This window comes from Haliotis rufescens, unplaced genomic scaffold (genome assembly GCF_023055435.1).
Source record: "Haliotis rufescens isolate VD_foot unplaced genomic scaffold, xgHalRufe1.0.p SCAF_52, whole genome shotgun sequence".
Lineage (NCBI taxonomy): Eukaryota > Metazoa > Mollusca > Gastropoda > Lepetellida > Haliotidae > Haliotis > Haliotis rufescens.
This window is the reverse complement of record NW_025964246.1, coordinates 2754565-2772156: the sequence shown is the minus strand read 5'-3', so window position 1 is coordinate 2772156 and position 17592 is coordinate 2754565. Positions and strand designations below refer to the sequence as shown.

At 42.5% G+C, this 17592-nt stretch overlaps 1 protein-coding gene across 2 annotated transcripts in view; it reads left to right on the top strand.

Moving 5' to 3' along the window:
- LOC124152130 (importin-5-like) overlaps positions 1–11937 on the top strand; it is a 54831-nt gene extending 42894 nt beyond the window's left edge. For both annotated transcript variants that reach the window (XM_046524901.2, XM_048384963.1), the window contains 3 exons: positions 4022–4250; positions 4615–4756; positions 7530–11937. In XM_046524901.2, the coding sequence (XP_046380857.1) occupies positions 4022–4250; positions 4615–4756; positions 7530–7616 (458 nt within the window). In that variant the 3' untranslated portion in view covers positions 7617–11937. The remainder of the gene's footprint in view (positions 1–4021; positions 4251–4614; positions 4757–7529) is intronic.
- Positions 11938–17592: the final 5655 nt, after the last annotated feature.

Genomic DNA, 17592 nt, shown 5'->3' with positions numbered 1-17592 from the left:
TCCACTCCACTCCACTCCACTCCGCTCCAGCCCTCATGTATCAACGCTTCACTTCCACTTCACCCGCTATCCGCTCCACTCCGCTCCTCTCCGCTCCACTCTGCTCCACTCGTCGTCATGGTTGGAATCCGAGCTACATCCTGATCAAGATCATTGGTTCGATATCCAGCTGTGCTCAGGGTATCAAAGAGGGGCGGTTGGGTAGCCTAATGGTTAAAGCGTTCGCTCGTCACGCTGAAGACCCGGGTTCGATTCCCGACATGGGTACAATGTGTCAAGCCCATTTCTGGTGTCCACCGCACTGATATTGCTGGAATATTGCTAAAAGTGGCATGAAAGCATACTCACTCACTCACTCACTCACTCACTCACTCACTCACTCACTCACTCACTCACTCAGGGTATCAAAGCTTTCAGTGTCAGTGATGATATATCATAGAGCCTTTATTGTCTGAATGTATTGATGCTTAATGATAGGACTGAGACATGAAAGCACACTGAGGCCATTACTTTGTTACCTGTTGCATCACAGATCCACTGACCCTAATTTCATTTAATATATGAAAACAATAATAAAGATCAGGTCTTTGAAATGCATTAGGAAGTGAGAAGACGTTTCGGAGTATATACTTACTCCTTCACCTGATGAAGGAGTAAGCATATACTCCAAAATGTTACGTTCCTTATAATAAAGAAGTTGACATCCATATATTCTCTTCAATAATAAAGATGCATATATATTGTGGTCTATTAAGATCAGTGTTTGGGAAGAGTCCCCAATAACACAAGGGTGATGCTTGATTCAACACACGTTTCTTTTATGGGTAATAAAATCCGGAGTTCTTTCCCTTGTCCTTCATGTGGGATTTACAGTGGCAGAAACTAACAGTTTTAGTTCACTAGTCCTTATAATGATAACATATAGCAAAACCCTTTAAAAGGGAAAATATTTACTAGTCTGTAGGTACCTAAACTATTGGTATAAACGTTTAAAACCAGCTTTCAACTCACGTGTTAAAATTCTGCAGCAGATAAATGCAAAATTCTGCACGTGTTCTGCACAAAATGTGATTTTCTGCTAAATAGGTTCATATCTGCAATGAGAGGGCATTTCTGCAAAATACTCAGTGACCGCAGAATACAGCTCTGATGAACCAAAATTGACAAATAGTGAAATGCTTTCATTGTCGGGGATGATATATCATAGAGCCTTTATTGTCTGAATTTATTGATGCTTAATGATAGGACTGAGACATGAAAGCATACACACTATATGTGCTGTATAAAGTATCAGTATAATACCTTGAGAATACATTCACTGATTCAGTAAACACAGGTTCAGTTTCTGGCATTGGGTTGTCAAAAAATGAGTGCTTCCAGTAAGGCTGTCTGTAATTGTTACTGCTCTATCTGCTATCAGCGTTTTACTTTGAGAATTATTTAGTACAGGTTCATGTTCTGTCGTGGGATTGTCCAAAAGTAGGATCCTAGTGAATGGAGATTGTGCTCAGACTCATGGTGTCGCAGTGGGGGGCATGGGTGGCCCAGTCGTCTAAGGCGCAGCGACTCGCTGTGCAGAGTTGCGTCCCTTGGGCACACCAGAAACCTATGATGTGGGTTCGAATCCCGGTTCGCCCGATTATGTTTCTAGGTTTGTCAGCACCATACCTGTGCTCGTGGGTTTCACCGAAGTGGTAAACGTCTGATACCTGCGTCACTTCGGGCTTTCCTCCCACATTAAGTCGACGCGCCGTGATATAACTGGAATAATGTTAAAAGCGGCGTTAAACCCAACTCACTCACTCACTGGTGTTGCAGTGGTTCATGTCTTTCCTGGTCAAGTTTCAATAAAGTGTCATAGATATGAGATCACTCTAAATTGATGAATATTGAAAAGCTTTCATTGTCAGTGATGATATATCATAGAGCCTATATTGTCTGAATTTATTGATGCTTAATGATAGGACTGAGACATGAAAGCCTACTAACTACTGCTATATATGTTATCGGCGTTTTACTTTGAGAATTATTTACATTCAATAAGTACAGGTTCATGTTCTGTCATGGGATTGTTGAAAAGTAGATCCTAGTACATCAGGATTCTGGTACTTGCCAGCTGAAATGGAGATTGTGCTCAGACTCCTGCTCATATTGTGTCACTAGTTTCATGGTTTTCCTGGTCAAGTTGGGGCACTGCTGGCTCAGAGGTCTAAGGTGCCAAAATTCGCTGTGCAGATTTGCATCCCTTGGACACGCCAGTAACCTATGATTGCAGTGATAGAATCTAACATTAGTCCACTAGTCCTTATAATGATAACATAAACTAAACCCTTAAAAAGGGCAAATTTCTGCTAGTCCTTATGATAGCTTAACTCTTAGGCCACTTTGGCAAGGACTATAGGACTAGTGCCAATATCTAACTCTGTGATTGTGGTTTGAATCCCAGTTTGCCCCGATTATGTTTCTAGGTTTGTCAGCACAATACCTGTGCTCGTGGGTTTCACCAAAGTGGTAAATGCTAAGATCTGCATAACTTTGGGCTTTCCTCCCACGTTAAACTGATGTGATATAACTGGAATACTAAAAAGAGGCGTTAAGCAGAACTCACTCATTCACTAACTCACTGTGATATAGTTAGAATATCATAGATCGGAGATCACTCTAAATGGACGAATATTGAAAAGCTTTCATTGTCAGTGATGATATATCATAGAGCCTTTATTGTCTGAATGTATTGATGCTTAATGATAGGACTGAGACATGAAAGCATAATCAGAGTATTAAGGAATCTGAATCATACAATTTGTTAGGTAAGACACAGTCTGAGACTTCAAACACTGGTCTGAAGCCCGTGTCTAGTAAAATGGGATTGTCGAAAAGTAGATCCCAGTACATCAGGATTCTGGTACTTGCCAGCTGAAATGGAGATTGTGCTCAGACTCCTGCTCATATTGTGTCACTAGTTTCATGGTTTTCCTGGTCAAGTGGGGGCACTGCTGGCCCAGAAGTCTAAGGCGCTTCAATTCACTGTGCAGAGTTGCATCCCTTGGACACGCCAGGAACCTATGATTGTGGGTTTGGATCACAGTTCGCCCTGATTTTTTTTCTAACGTCTGAGACCTGCATCACTTCGGGCTTTCCTACCACTTTGAACTGACACGCCGTGATATAACAGGAATACTGTTAAAGGCGGCATTAAACACAACTCACTTACTTCTGGTCAAGTTTCAGTTTTAGTTTTGGGTCGTTGTTAGATGGTTAAAATATCCTAGATCTGAAATCACTCTAAATTGATGAATATTTAAATGCTTTCATTGTCAGTGATGATATATCATAGAGCCTTTATTGTCTGAATTTATTGATGCTTAATGATAGGACTGAGACATGAAAGCATAATCATAGTATTAAGGAATCTGAATCATACAATTTATTAGGTAAGACGGACCGCCTCTGTGGTCCAGTGGTAGAGCAGAAGGTCCGGGCTTCGATCCCCGACCGCGTCATACCAGAAGACGTTAAAAGATGGTACTTATTGTTACCCTGTCTGGCGCTTGGCATTAAGAGGCTAAAACAAGGACTGATCGGCTCGGAGTCAGTATACTGTGTCAGTGTGGGGTATTCATGTTAAACTGCGGCATGGTATCTCTGTGAGCTAGCACTATAAATCGGCATCAGTCCGGACTAGTACAAGCAGCCACACAAACACACACACGTACATGCACGTCGCTATATAAGTGCAATAATCTTGGACGCGACGTTAAACCCCATTTCACCTCACCTATTAGGTAAGACAGTCTGTGACTTCAAACAGCCTGTGTCTAGTGAAATGGTTTCTGGTCTAGCAGGATCAGTCCATGTATGAAGTAATGCCAAAGATAAAGATTTAGTGGGTCCTGAGAAGAAAGGAGAAAACCTCAAGGTTCCCCCAGAATTTAGAACAGTGGTATGAATGTAAGGTGCATTATGAAACTATTCAGACAGAACAGGTCAATATTTCACATTTTTCTGTGGCTTTTTTCAGAGGCAGTTCCGAGGCTAGTCCAGATGATCGAAAATCCAGAATCCAAATGCTCATCAAATGTGAACGCGACAGAAAATGCCATATCGGCAGTGACTAAAATATGCAAATATAATGCTTCCAAAGTAAATGTGGAGGAGCTGATCCCTCGATTCATCTTCTGGCTCCCTGTGACGGAGGATGAGGATGAAGCCGTTCACATATATGGCTACATGTGCGACCTGCTCACATTGTAAGTAAGATCCGGGGTAGAGAACGTATTCAGCAACCATTACTTGACCTGTGAAGATCCGCAGTAGAATAAGTCTTCAGCAGCCCAGGCTTGCCGTAAAAGGCAACTATGCTTGTCATAAGAGGCGACTAACGAGTTTGAGTGGTCAGGCTTGCGGACTTAGTTGATGCATGTCATCGTATCCCAGTTGTGTGGATTGATGCTGATGATCACTGGATTGTCTGGTACAGACTCGATTATTTACAGACCGCCGTCATATAGCTGGAATATTGCTGAGTGCGGCGTTAAACAACAAACAAACAAATTCATTGCCCCGCTAGTGTGATGTGAGATAAACACACTGAAGTATTTGCTGTGTGTGCAGGAACCACCCAGGCATGCTGGGAGAGAACAGTCAGAACTTGCCGCGGATAGTGGCAATCATCGCAGAGTCAATATATAAAGAGGTCATTGAACCGTCACAAGCCGTCTTTGGAAGGATGCTGCAGATTGTGAATCAAGTGAAGGTAAAATTATAATTCTGGTATTTACGTATGGAGAAGGTTGTCCTGAGCGCGAAGTCAGGAAACTTCTGTTGGGAGTCCTGTATCCTGGGCTATACAGCCCTTATCAGGGTAGACATGCTTTCATTGTCCGTGATGATATATCATAGAGCCTTTATTGTCTGAATTTATTGATGCTTAATGATAGGACTGAGACATGAAAGCAGAAGAGATATTTAACAACGATGTCAAACTTAAGTTGTTCTGTTCTTTGTGGATCCCTCTTTCACTTACAAATTCGAAATATTGGTTACAAATACTACCTAGTAAATCATGAAGATATAGCAAATGTCAGTGTCTATTGTGGAAAACATTTGGACACTTGATTCCCAGGCATTTACCTGGAATATTTATTTATCGATCCAGAGGACACAAAGCTTTTCTTGTTGGGGTTCCAGGTGAAAACAATGGGGGTCTTTGTTAAAAGCTGGGCTCCCAGAGAAATGTCAAAATTTACATTCAGCACTCAGTGACGTAAGATGACACTTGATCCAAGGCTGTTAATTAAATTAGATTTGGTGCTCCCCAACTGAACAATTCAACAAGTGCCATTGCTGGAAAATAGTGAAGCAGTCAACTCTGTTTGGTACTTTTTAATGGATTTCATTTGAAACTTAATTTTGAGTGGTACCAAATTTTGAAATAGCAGTATCATTCCTGAACATGCACACCAACTGTCTGCATCCCAGGGGATGTACTTTGTGTTTTTGTCTGTCTGTTTTCAATTTTAATGCATGTAGGATGCGGGATTTTGCATCCTGCTTCATGCGTCGTTAGGTTGGTGAAGAATTGATGACCGTGGCCAAAAATCCCTATTACCAGGATCTCCTGTAATTAACAAGGGAGGCAACTTAGCTTGAAACAATTACAAGCCTAGTGATAACACGTTAGGACACTCCCTAAAAACATGAAACATGTGAAGCATTGCAGAATAAGGGGTGCAGAAGCTACTCTCACAGAATAAGGGGTGCAGAAGCTCTTGCAGAATAAGGGGTGCAGAAGCTACTCTCGCAGAATAAGGGGTGCAGAAGCTTCTCTCGCAGAATAAGGGGTGCAGAAACTACGCTCGCAGAATAAGGGGTGCAGAAGGTTCTCTCGCAGAATAAGGGGTGCAGAAGGGTGTCTCGCAGAAAAAGGGGTGCAGAAACTACTCTCGCAGAATGAGGGGTGCAGAAACTACTCTCGCAGAATAAGGGGTGCAGAAACTACTCTTGCAGAATAAGAGGTGTAGAAACTACTCTTGCAGAATAAGGGGTGCAGAAGCTTCTCTCGCAGAATAAGGGGTGCAGAAGCTTCTCTCACAGAATAAGGGTTGCAGAAGGTTGTCTCACAGAATAAGGGGTGCAGAAGCTTCTCTCGCAGAATAAGGGGTGCAGAAGCTTCTCTCACAGAATAAGGGGTGCAGAAGCTTCTCTCGCAGAATAAGAGGTGTAGAAACTACTCTTGCAGAATAAGGGGTGCAGAAGCTTCTCTCGCAGAATAAGGGGTGCAGAAGCTTCTCTCGCAGAATAAGGGGTGCAGAAGCTTCTCTCGCAGAATAAGGGGTGCAGAAACTACTCTCGCAGAATAAGGGGTGCAGAAGCTTCTCTCGCAGAATAAGGGGTGCAGAAGGGTGTCTCGCAGAAAAAGGGGTGCAGAAACTACTCTCGCAGAATAAGGGGTGCAGAAACTACTCTCGCAGAATAAGGGGTGCAGAAACTACTCTTGCAGAATAAGAGGTGTAGAAACTACTCTTGCAGAATAAGGGGTGCAGAAACTACTCTCGCAGAATAAGGGGTGCAGAAGCTTCTCTCGCAGAATAAGGGGTGCAGAAGGGTGTCTCGCAGAAAAAGGGGTGCAGAAACTACTCTCGCAGAATAAGGGGTGCAGAAACTATTCTCGCAGAATAAGGGGTGCAGAAACTACTCTTGCAGAATAAGAGGTGTAGAAACTACTCTTGCAGAGTAAGGGGTGCAGAAGCTTCTCTCGCAGAATAAGGGGTGCAGAAGCTTCTCTCACAGAATAAGGGTGCAGAAGCTTCTCTTGCAGAATAAGGGGTGCAGAAACTACTCTCGCAGAATAAGGGGTGCAGAAGGTTCTCTCACAGAATAAGGGGTGCAGAAGGGTGTCTCGCAGAAAAAGGGGTGCAGAAACTACTCTCGCAGAACAAGGGGTGCAGAAACTACTCTCGCAGAATAAGGGGTGCAGAAACTACTCTTGCAGAATAAGAGATGTAGAAGCTTCTCTCGCAGAATAAGGGGTGCAGAAGGTTCTCTCGCAGAATAAGGGGTGCAGAAGGTTCTCTCGCAGAATAAGGGGTGCAGAAGGATGTCTCGCAGAAAAAGGGGTGCAGAAACTACTCTCGCAGAATAAGGGGTGCAGAAACTACTCTTGCAGAATAAGAGATGTAGAAGCTTCTCTCGCAGAATAAGGGGTGCAGAAGGTTCTCTTGCAAAATAAGGGGTGCAGAAACTACTCTCAGAATAAGGGTTGCAGAAACTACTCTCGCAGAATAAGGGTGCAGAAACTACTCTCGCAGAATAAGGGGTGCAGAAGGTTCTCTCGCAGAATAAGAGGTGTAGAAGCTTCTCTCGCAGAATAAGTGGTGCAGGGCTGAGGGAATCTCAGGGTTATTGGCTATTGTTTGCAAGGGATGCCCAGAACGGTCGACATCCTTTCAAAACATCTTTAAAGACCTTAAATTTTGTGCTTGAAGTTTTGTACGAGTGCTGAGTTGACTCCTCTCTGTTTGTTCCAGGCCAATGAGGAGGTGTTCCAGGCTTGCGTGGGAGCTTTGTCACAAGAACAGCAGGAAGCTTTATCTGTTGCACTATCTAAATGCTGATTGGCTAGTTCCAACTTTTCCTTGACCAATCAGAAAAGCACTTGTGTGAATTGCATACCTTTGAGGGCATTTTGGAATGATTCTTGTGGGCTGTGATTGGCCAGTTTGACTTTCTTTGAATAGCCAATCAGTGCAGTGCTTGTTTCCCAAGACTATTTGAAGGCGTCTTACAGCATCAGACAGACTCATTGTGATGAAGTTGTGTATCAACTTGTTGCTTTCTTCAGCATTTCACACTTGTGGATGTAGAGCAACAGTCCTTGGGTAGATTTTCTGCTAAACTGACGGAAGATGTGTTATGGCTTGTGTACCAATCTGAAGACTAGCTATTTGCTTAAGAGGAGAACAATTTCTGCTTACATCCGCGCCATGGGATTGTTCCTAGTTGTGTGAGACAGCTGCCGTAGGCTTGGTAGACAACAGTTGTAGGATAAAGCGTGTTTCTATAACATCCTTATTAAGAATTCTCGAAACATTGCACTTTCTTGAGGAGATTACATTGGATCTAATTTTGAATTTTCCATTCTATGTAAAAATTGAGAAAGAAACTGAATTGTTTATTCAGATTTCTAATATGTTGACACGTTATTTGTTTCAGTGTGAAATATTTAATGTATATTTTCTTGAAGCTATATTAAATTTATTGTACAGATCCTTGAACATTGTAAATGTTTTGAATATTCTGCATTTGTGACGCATGTCGTTGGGACATGAAGTGAGATTTCAGAACAGCATCTTGTTGTACAGAGTTTTTGATGTAATAGCTGTGCATAATGCTTACTTGTGTTCATGGAACTAACTTTAAAGAAGACCTGCTCAGATCTCCAGTCCATGGCCGAACCTCTCGTATAGAGTGCTCAATTCCGTTGTGGCAGGGTAGGCCAAAGAGGTTATCTTCAGGGGCACGACTTAATTGATTAATAAGGGGCGGTCGGGTAGCCTAGTGGTTAAAGTGTTCGCTCATCACGCCGAAGACCCGGGTTCGATTCCCGACATGGGTACAATGTGTGAAGCTCATTTCTGGTGTCCCCCGCCGTGATATTGCTGGAATATTGCTAAAAGCGACGTAAAACCATACTCACTCACTCACTAACTAATTGATTAATATTTAGAAGTTATTGATCGGTTCATAGCCGACAGTGAAATCACGTGAATCTTATTTGGCAAAAGTCTTCAAACGAACAAAATATGGGATTTCATACACAAGGTCATGGTTGCTCCTGGTCTACACTAACACACACATCCTTTTCAATATCACCTTGTTCTTTAAATACAAACCTGTCTTTATGCAATCTATTTTTTGTTTTCAAGATCGGCAGAATCATCCCTGCTTGGTGCATTTTTTGTCCATTTTATTTTGTCGGTGGCTTACAGCCTATATTAAATTATTAAAACGATCATCACATGACTACATAACTCTGATTGTGATAATGATGGACCAGGTTTCTGAAATACGATTCCAGGAGAAAATATAATATTTAAAAATTGCTATAGGCCGACTATTTCCTGAAGGGTATGGATGGTAAGACAAGGTAGTTGACTCTTGTGGCAGAATCAGCTCATCAAGTCTTTACCCTGATCAGGGGCGGTTGGGTAGACTAGTGGTTGTAGCGTTCGCTCGTCACGCCGAAGACCTGGGTTCAATTCCCGATATGGGTACAATGTGTGAAGCCCATTTCTGGTGTCCCCTGCCATGATATTGCTGGTATATTGCTAAAAGCGTGTTAAACCATACTCACTCACTCACTCACCCTGATCATGATCCTTGGGTTGCCAGCACCACGTCCCTGCTTGTGGGTGTCGCTGAAGTGATTAACATCAGTGGCCATCATCAAGTGGGGTTTCCTTCCACAACTGCACAACCAACCAGTGATATGACAAATACTGCACAATTAAGGATTGACTAGTTATTATTCTCTTGTGAATCAGTCCCCAGTATCCGGGTGTGAGTTATCACCCTTGATAAGTTGAGGGTCAAGGTCTTTAGATCTGAAGTCCTGTGTCATTCTTGTTATAGTAGCTTAAGGCATAGAACTTCCATTCTTCAAGTTGTTCCGCATAAAGAACCTTTTTCCCAAATCGTAAGTGATGTCTGTGCTAATGAGATGGGGAATTGCATGGTAACAGCAAGTTATGTCATTAAACTGACCCTCCTTTTCATTTAATAGGCTAACTAGAGCAGTGTTGCAGTAAGTTTTGTATGAGGTTGTTTTTGAAGGTAAATATATCCCACTGGAAATGCATGGTGATAAGTTCTAACATCTAACTGGTGTTTTTCTAATTGTGTGTCTTTTAGGAAACAGAGGCTACTCCCCGTTTTTGCAAGCAATTATCTAGTTTTCTGTACATCCTCTATTAAGGAATCGGAAGTGTTTCCTGGAATGGTTTTGGGCAAACTGATTAGTCTTGGCATCTGGAAACTTGTATTTCCAAACAAATTGCATAAGTTTGGGGCTACAATCAATAAAATTCGCTCAATTCAACATTATTATCTTTCATGCTTGTGCATTGTTAAGACTGGTATGTATTCTTACAATATGATTTATATTTGTGCACACTTCAAAATTCAATCTTGTCCGGAGGCCAGGGTAGACCCTGTTGTCTAAGGCACAGCATTTCAGTGTAGAGGGTTGCGTTCCCAGGAATGTCGGAAACCTATGATTGTAGGTTGGAATCTTCATTCACCCGGATTGTTTCTTCGTTTGTCAGCACCATACCCCTGCTCATGGGTTTCACCAAAGTGGTACACATCTCTTCCCTCTTTCCTCCCACATTAGACTGACAAGCCGTGATATTCCGGGACTGGAATATTGTTCAAAATGGCATTAAAAACCAATTCACTCACTCACTCAATCTTGTCTGATAGCCCGAGACTACCAAATTGTGCTGAGGTCATGTAAATATCCAGTGATTGTAGTCTTCATTGAAGAGAAGCATTTGAGGGCTATAATTCTCAAAGCATCACTTTTGATACAAGTTTGAACTGAATAAAAGGCAGAAAATGTAAACAGTAAACATTTTACTCATGTTCAAGCAGGACTTGGTAGAACTCTTAGGACTTGTGAAATTTTATATTATTTTTTATTATTATTTTTATTTTCACTTCTTTATTCATCTCAGCAGGTACAGCATTTATATATACATGTCATGTCAATATAGGACTTATGAAATAGGAAGACAAATTTCTAAGGCTGCTGTTAGAATATGTGATTCTTTTACTATTATATTTCTTTCCACTTTCATTTTTCTCAGAGGCCTTCAAAAATTAGCAACTGATTATTGCTTGTTTGAATCTTTTTTTCTGTAATATATGGGAGTGTGGATACTATTTTATTTTAAACATTTTCTGAAGTGTAAATTATTACATATTTGTATGGATGTCTGTATAAACGTATGTATAGATTCTGTTTGGATTTTGGAAGAGTTATTCCCCTTTGTCTGCATTTCACTGATGCATTGGTAGTTGGATGTTCAACTTGAGTGAATCATTTTATTCTATAGCAGTTTCACCAGTGGCTGAATATGAAGTAAGGAAGCATCAGCTAGCTTGCAGTATTTGTGTTGTAGTTTCTTGTATCATATGTACAGCTTCGCAAAATTACTTAAAAATGAGGAGCATTTTAAGGTTAATTGTTAAATTATTTTATGAGGAATTTAATTTTGTACAGAAGTCTCGAATATGAAATATTTGAAAAAGAAATACTCTGTTATTCTCTAACTTTATTGCTGAACTGACGATTGTATCAAAGTATCTCAGATGCTGAATTGATCAAAACTGTCAATTATGCTGAACTGTGCACTGTTACAATGTTCAACAGTATCTAGTGTACTGAACTGCTCATTGTTGCAATGATGAACACAGTATTTAGTATGTTGAACTGTTCATTGTTAGTATGTTCGACATATTGAGTACTGAACTTTGCACTGTTACAAAGATCAGCACAGATCTAGTATGCTGAACTGTGCACTGTAACAATGATCAACACACCATCATAGATACTGTAGCAGAGATGATATCTGATCGCTTGGTTGTACATGAAAATAATTAATAAACATTTTATTGAGGACATCTGGATGTTGCCTTTGGTGGTTGTCACCTTGTTTCCACCGAGCAAAATATTTTTGAACTGATTATCAAGAGGGGGGAGGGAGCCATTTATAAAAACAAACTACCTATCTTTTTAGCAGTTTTGACAGCATTACTACTACTGCTGTTGCCACCACCCCATACAGAGTATGGAAGCCTGTTACTGTGTTACCGTGGCAATTAATACAACTGCTATACCTGCTTGGTTCTCCAATAAAAATCCCAGTTCAGTTACACTATTCTTGTTATTTTGTTCTGATATTTGAATGTTATAACAGTGGTGTTCTACCCCAGAAAGACGTCTCCGTTTAGTGCTAGAGCTTCAACCCGGAGAGCCGAAGGTCCGGGTTTCGATCCCTGACTGCCTCATACCAAAGGACGATAAAAATGGTCCTTGTTGTTACCCTGCCTGGCGCTCAGCATTAAGGTGCTGAAACAAGGACAGTCGGCTGGAGTCAGTGTATTGTGTCTGTGTGTGGTATTCATGTTAAATAACGGCATGGTATCTCATGGCTAGTACTATAAAATCGGCATCGGCCCGGACCAACACAAGCAGCCACACAGACACGTCGCTATGTAAGTGCAATAATCTTGGACGGGACGTTTAACCAAATTTCACCTCACCTCTACCCCGAGAAGTCGGCAGAGCTGTGACCAATGTGTAACTAAGAAAACAAGCACACTGTTAATATTGGTAACAGCTAGACGGAACTGATTTGTTCGAGTCCAGTATGATCCATGGTCTGCTCAGTGTCTGGTTTACAAGAATGGCTTTGCTGTAAGTGCCTACTAAAGGCGGGATCGGATCTGCGAGCATTTTGAATGCACGATTTCAGTTACAGGTTTGCCTGGTGACCCTGGAAAATCCGGGGTAGAACAGGTCTCCAGCAACCCATGCTTGCAGTTAAAGGCGACTAACGGGATCGGGTGGTCAAACTCGCTGACTTGGTTGATGCATGTCATCGTATCCCAATTGCGTGGATCGATGCTCATGATGTCAACCCTGTATTGTCTGGTCCAGACTCAATTATTTACAGACCGCCGTTGTGTAGCTGGAATATTGCAGAGTACGGCCTTAAACAACAAACAAACAAACGTGTCTATATTTATTGACTATGTTTTAGTGAATTAACGATTTTCGTAACACGAAGGTCGCTTTGTGGCCCTCTGTTGTGCAGGGCCCCGTTCCGCAAAGCGGTTTTAGCGCAACGACAACCGTAAGCCTGTTTATGCATAAAGTTATGATCATCACAGCAATAAGATCGCTTTTGGAATGTGACCCTAAACCACAAGGCGTCTTCGCACCGATTATGTATCTATGTTTTATCAGCACCATACATGTGCTCGTTGGTTTCATCAAAGTGGTAAACGCCACTGCATCACTTCGGGCTTTCCTCCCACATTAATCTGACACGCCGTGACGTAACTGTAATTCTGTTCAAAGCGGTGTTAACCCAACTCACTCACTGGCAAGGCGTCACGTAACGTTACGACATCCGTTAGTCCACTTACTAAAGTGAGTGAGTTGGGTTTAACGCCGCTTTTAACTGTATTACAGTTATATCGCGGCGTGTCAGCTTAATGTGAGAGGAAAGCCCGAAGTGATGCAGGTCTCCGACGTTTACCACTTTGGTGAAACCAACGAGCAGAGGTGTTGTGTTAATAAACCTAGAAACATAATAGGGGCGAAGCGGGATTCGAACCCACAATCATAGGTTTCTGGCGTGCCCAAGGGACGCAACTCTGCACAGCGAATCGCGCCGCCTTAAACGACTGAGCCACCAGTGTCCCCTACTTGCTAAAGAGTTACAATTGCCTTTTGGGAAGCGGGAACAAAACTAAAATACTATTAGAAGCAACGTTAAACCCCCACCTCACGCACTGTTAATAGGTTCAGATATCAGCGGTTGTCGGCTGTGGTAGCTTCAAGCTGGATATGAATCCCGTCACGCAAGAAGACAAACTAATATCTCAACGTCGTTGCACGGCAACGAATATTAAAACTGTACCCCAATTATGGGTTTTTGTTGGCCACCCTATGAACTTCTGGATGAACTAATTACAATCGCGGTATAGGAAATCCGAGCTGAGCCCTAACACAGCCATTAGGACCAAGTCTAAATGAGTCAATATCGTGCAGAGAGGCCTCCCGCAGGCAATGTGTGGAGCTCGTGTTATTAATACAGTGTATTATAGAGGCCACGACCTGAGGTTAACGACTCCAAACAGGGGTGGTTCTCTGGAAATTTGAACCTTTGTCTCTTTGTCAACACTTCTGACACAGGTGCCCGTCACGCACTGTCATGCAGCGTTCAAACACAACTGACAACTGTTACGTGTCGATTCTGAAATTGAAACAATATGTTAACCCATAAATATGTACGTAAAAGAACTTAGTGGGAAGCTAACAAGTGGCATACAATCAACAATTTACTAAGAGTTGACCGACATTGCCGAGGTCGGATTGTATTCGGGGAGTCATCATTATTTAATTACGGGTAAATGTTTTTAAAGCTTGTTCAATTTATTGACATGCTCAAAAGGGCTGTACAAATTGTTGATATCTCAAAAAGAAGTAAACAATTTGTGGTCGTTGTTTATTGTACAATACAACACTGCAGGGTGCATAAACCATGAGGGTTTATATTCTCCCTGCAGTGTTTTATTGTACGATAAACAACGACCTCTATATGTACAGTCTAACTAGCTACTGGAAATTTCTACTCAGTGCCCTCACAGCATAGAATATTCCACATGTTTCTATAACATACTATCACAGTCCACGGTTTTCCGGACGTTTACACATATAACTAACATCTAAAGATAGTAACTTCCATAAAACTGCTTACATTAAATAGTACGACATTCCTGACAACTTATCACTGTCCATACACAATGCAATGAGCTTCTACCGAACTCAACAGAAACAGTGAGTGAGTGAGTATGGTTTTACACCGCTTTTAGCAATATTCCAGCAATATCATGGCAGGGGACACCAGAAATGGGCTTCACACATTGTACCCATGTTGGGAATCGAACCCGGATCTTCGGCGTGACGAGCGAACGCTTTAACCACGAGGCTACCCGTCCGCCCCTCAACAGAAACAATGTAATACAGTTACAATAATTGTTTGACAATATGATACACTGTCATATGACACTACGTTGTTTGACGTCACAGACGCTGTGCAACATATTTTAGAGAAAACTAATACAGATATAGAGCAAAGATCAAACTCAGGTTGAATCTGGGATTCGAACCTACAGTCAACAGCTTCAGGCAGTTCGACAAACACGACGGTATATAGTGCATTGCCCATAGGCCACAGGAACTGTCCGATAGACGCGTCCTTGATACCGTAAACTAGAAATTAAACGACCATGACACATACCTTAGCGTTCAAATACAACAATATGTCAGTCTCAGTGATATTAGTTTCGGAGTGATTACATGTTTGATGCCGAATTTTCAATTTCCCACCAAGATGACGTCGGCCTGTAAACAATGGAGTATGGGCCAGGAAAGACGAGCAGGTCAGCCAAATCATCAAGCATTCTCGGTCTAGTGTCGTTGACGCTTACAGTATGTTGTTGTTTATTTGTTTGTTTGTTGTTTAACGCCGCACCCAGCAATATTCCAGCTATATGACGACGGTCTGTAAATAATCGAGTCTGGACCAGACAACCCAGTGATTGATATCATTACCATCGATCTACGCAATTGGGATACGATGACATACATCAACCAAGTCAGCGAGCCTGACCACCCGATCCCGTTAGTCGCCTCTTACGGCAAGCATAGTCGCATCTTACGGCAAGCATGGGTTGCTGAAGACCTGTTTTACTCGGGATCTTTACGGCTCTCTTACAGTATGTATCATTACTGGTTTAACTATGGGACCTCCGACAGTCATAGAACTAAGATGGCTTCGTAGGATGGGCCCAGGTCCCGGACAAAATACAACCAAATTAATCAATCAAGTCGGCACTCTTTTCTCCGAAATATGGACGCTGATGGTTCTGGAATTGTTCCCCGAAGAACGAAAACGATAAACACTTGAGGATCAATTCTCGGGCTTGGAGTTTTATGTCCAACTTTACAAGGCGCAGTCTGGAGGTTGAGATCGCCTACAGCATGTATAATAGCTGGTGCCGCGGTTCATGACTTGACATGCTGCGTTATTTTCATTGATTGATACATTTTCCTTGTGTAAACAGTCACTGGTGTGTTGAGACGGGATGTTTTGGGATTGTGTACGCTGACTTTGCATATTTCCATTTATCATCGCGAGATTTACAGGTCCTATCGAATGAGCGTCCGAAATGACTGCCAATATGTTATGGCCCGGTTTCACGAAGCGACTTAAGCATGTCGACTGTCGTAAGTCGCCTACTTCACAGACTTACGACCGTAGCTAATGACGCTTTGTGTAATGAGGGACAACTATGGAAGGGTTGTGTGTGTGTGTGTCTGTGTGTGTGTGTGTGTGTCTGTGTGTGTGTGTGTGTGTGTGTGTGTGTGTGTGTGTGTGTGTGTGTGTGTGTGTGCGTGCGTGTGTGTTCCAGTCGCGAAGGCGCCGCAATTCGCTGTGTAGAGTTGCGTCCCTTGGGCATGCCAGGAACCTATAATCTTGGGTTCGAATGCCGATACGCCTTAATTATGTTTCTCGGCTTGTTAGCACCATACCACCATACCACTCACTAACATGGTGATCGCCCGAGATCTGCATTACTTCGGGGTTTCCTCCCACATTAAACTGACACGGAGCGATATAACTGGAATTCTGGCACAGGTGGCCCAGTCGTCCAAGGCGCCGCGATTCGCTGTGCAGAGTTGCGTCCCTTAGGCACGCCAGAAAGCTATGATTGCGGGTTCGAATCCCGGTCCGCCTCGATTATGTTTCTAGGTTTGTCAGCACCATACCCGTGCTCGTTGGTTTCACCGAAGTGGTAAACGTCCGAGACCTGCATCACTTCGGGCTTTCCTCCCACATTAAGCTGACACGCCGTGATATAACTGGAATACTGTTAAAAGCGGCGTAAAACCCAACTCACTCACTCACTCACTCACTCACTCACTCCTTGTTGTTTCTTAGTCCCTCACAAAATATAAACTAGTGAAGATCCGGGTAAGAATTGATCTAGGGGCGGTCGGGTAGCCTAGTGGTTAAAGCGTTCGCTCGTCACGCCGAAGACCCGGGTTCGATTCCCGACATGGGTACAATGTGTGAAGCACATTTCTGGTGTCCCCCGCCGTGATATTGCTGGAATGTTGCTAAAAGCGGCGTAAAACAATACTCACTCACTAGAATTGATCTTCAGCAACCCAAGCTTGCCGTAAGAGGCGACAAACGGGATCGGGTGGTCAGGCTCGCTGACTTGGTTGATACATGCCATCGTATCCCAATTGCGTAGATCGTTGCTCGTGATGTCAATCACTGGATTGTCTGGCCCAGACGCGATCATTTACAATCCTCTGGAATATAGTGCGGCGTTAAACAAAAACAACAAAAACAAAAAACAAAAAAACAAAAATAATTAAATATCAACTTTACCAAATTGTTAAAATTTTCCATTTGCGAATATGACAGACCCCAAGAAGTTAATGCTTGCAGTATTCCAGAAAACGTTATATTTAGTACAAAGGAATTACAAAATGTGTAAGTGCCCCTTGGCGATGCACGACATCCTCTTGTGGCGTGATCAAGTTGTAACTTCAATTTCGTGATGCATATGAGACGTGAGAAGAAAGAGAGATGTTTGTGCATCTTCCAAGGACGTCCAATAATCTATCTCATCACACAGTGACATGAGCACGTACGGTAGGCGAATATCCCCTTTCTGTGGTATCCACTTTCATAAAGCGTCGGCGCCTCCGTAAGTTGATGG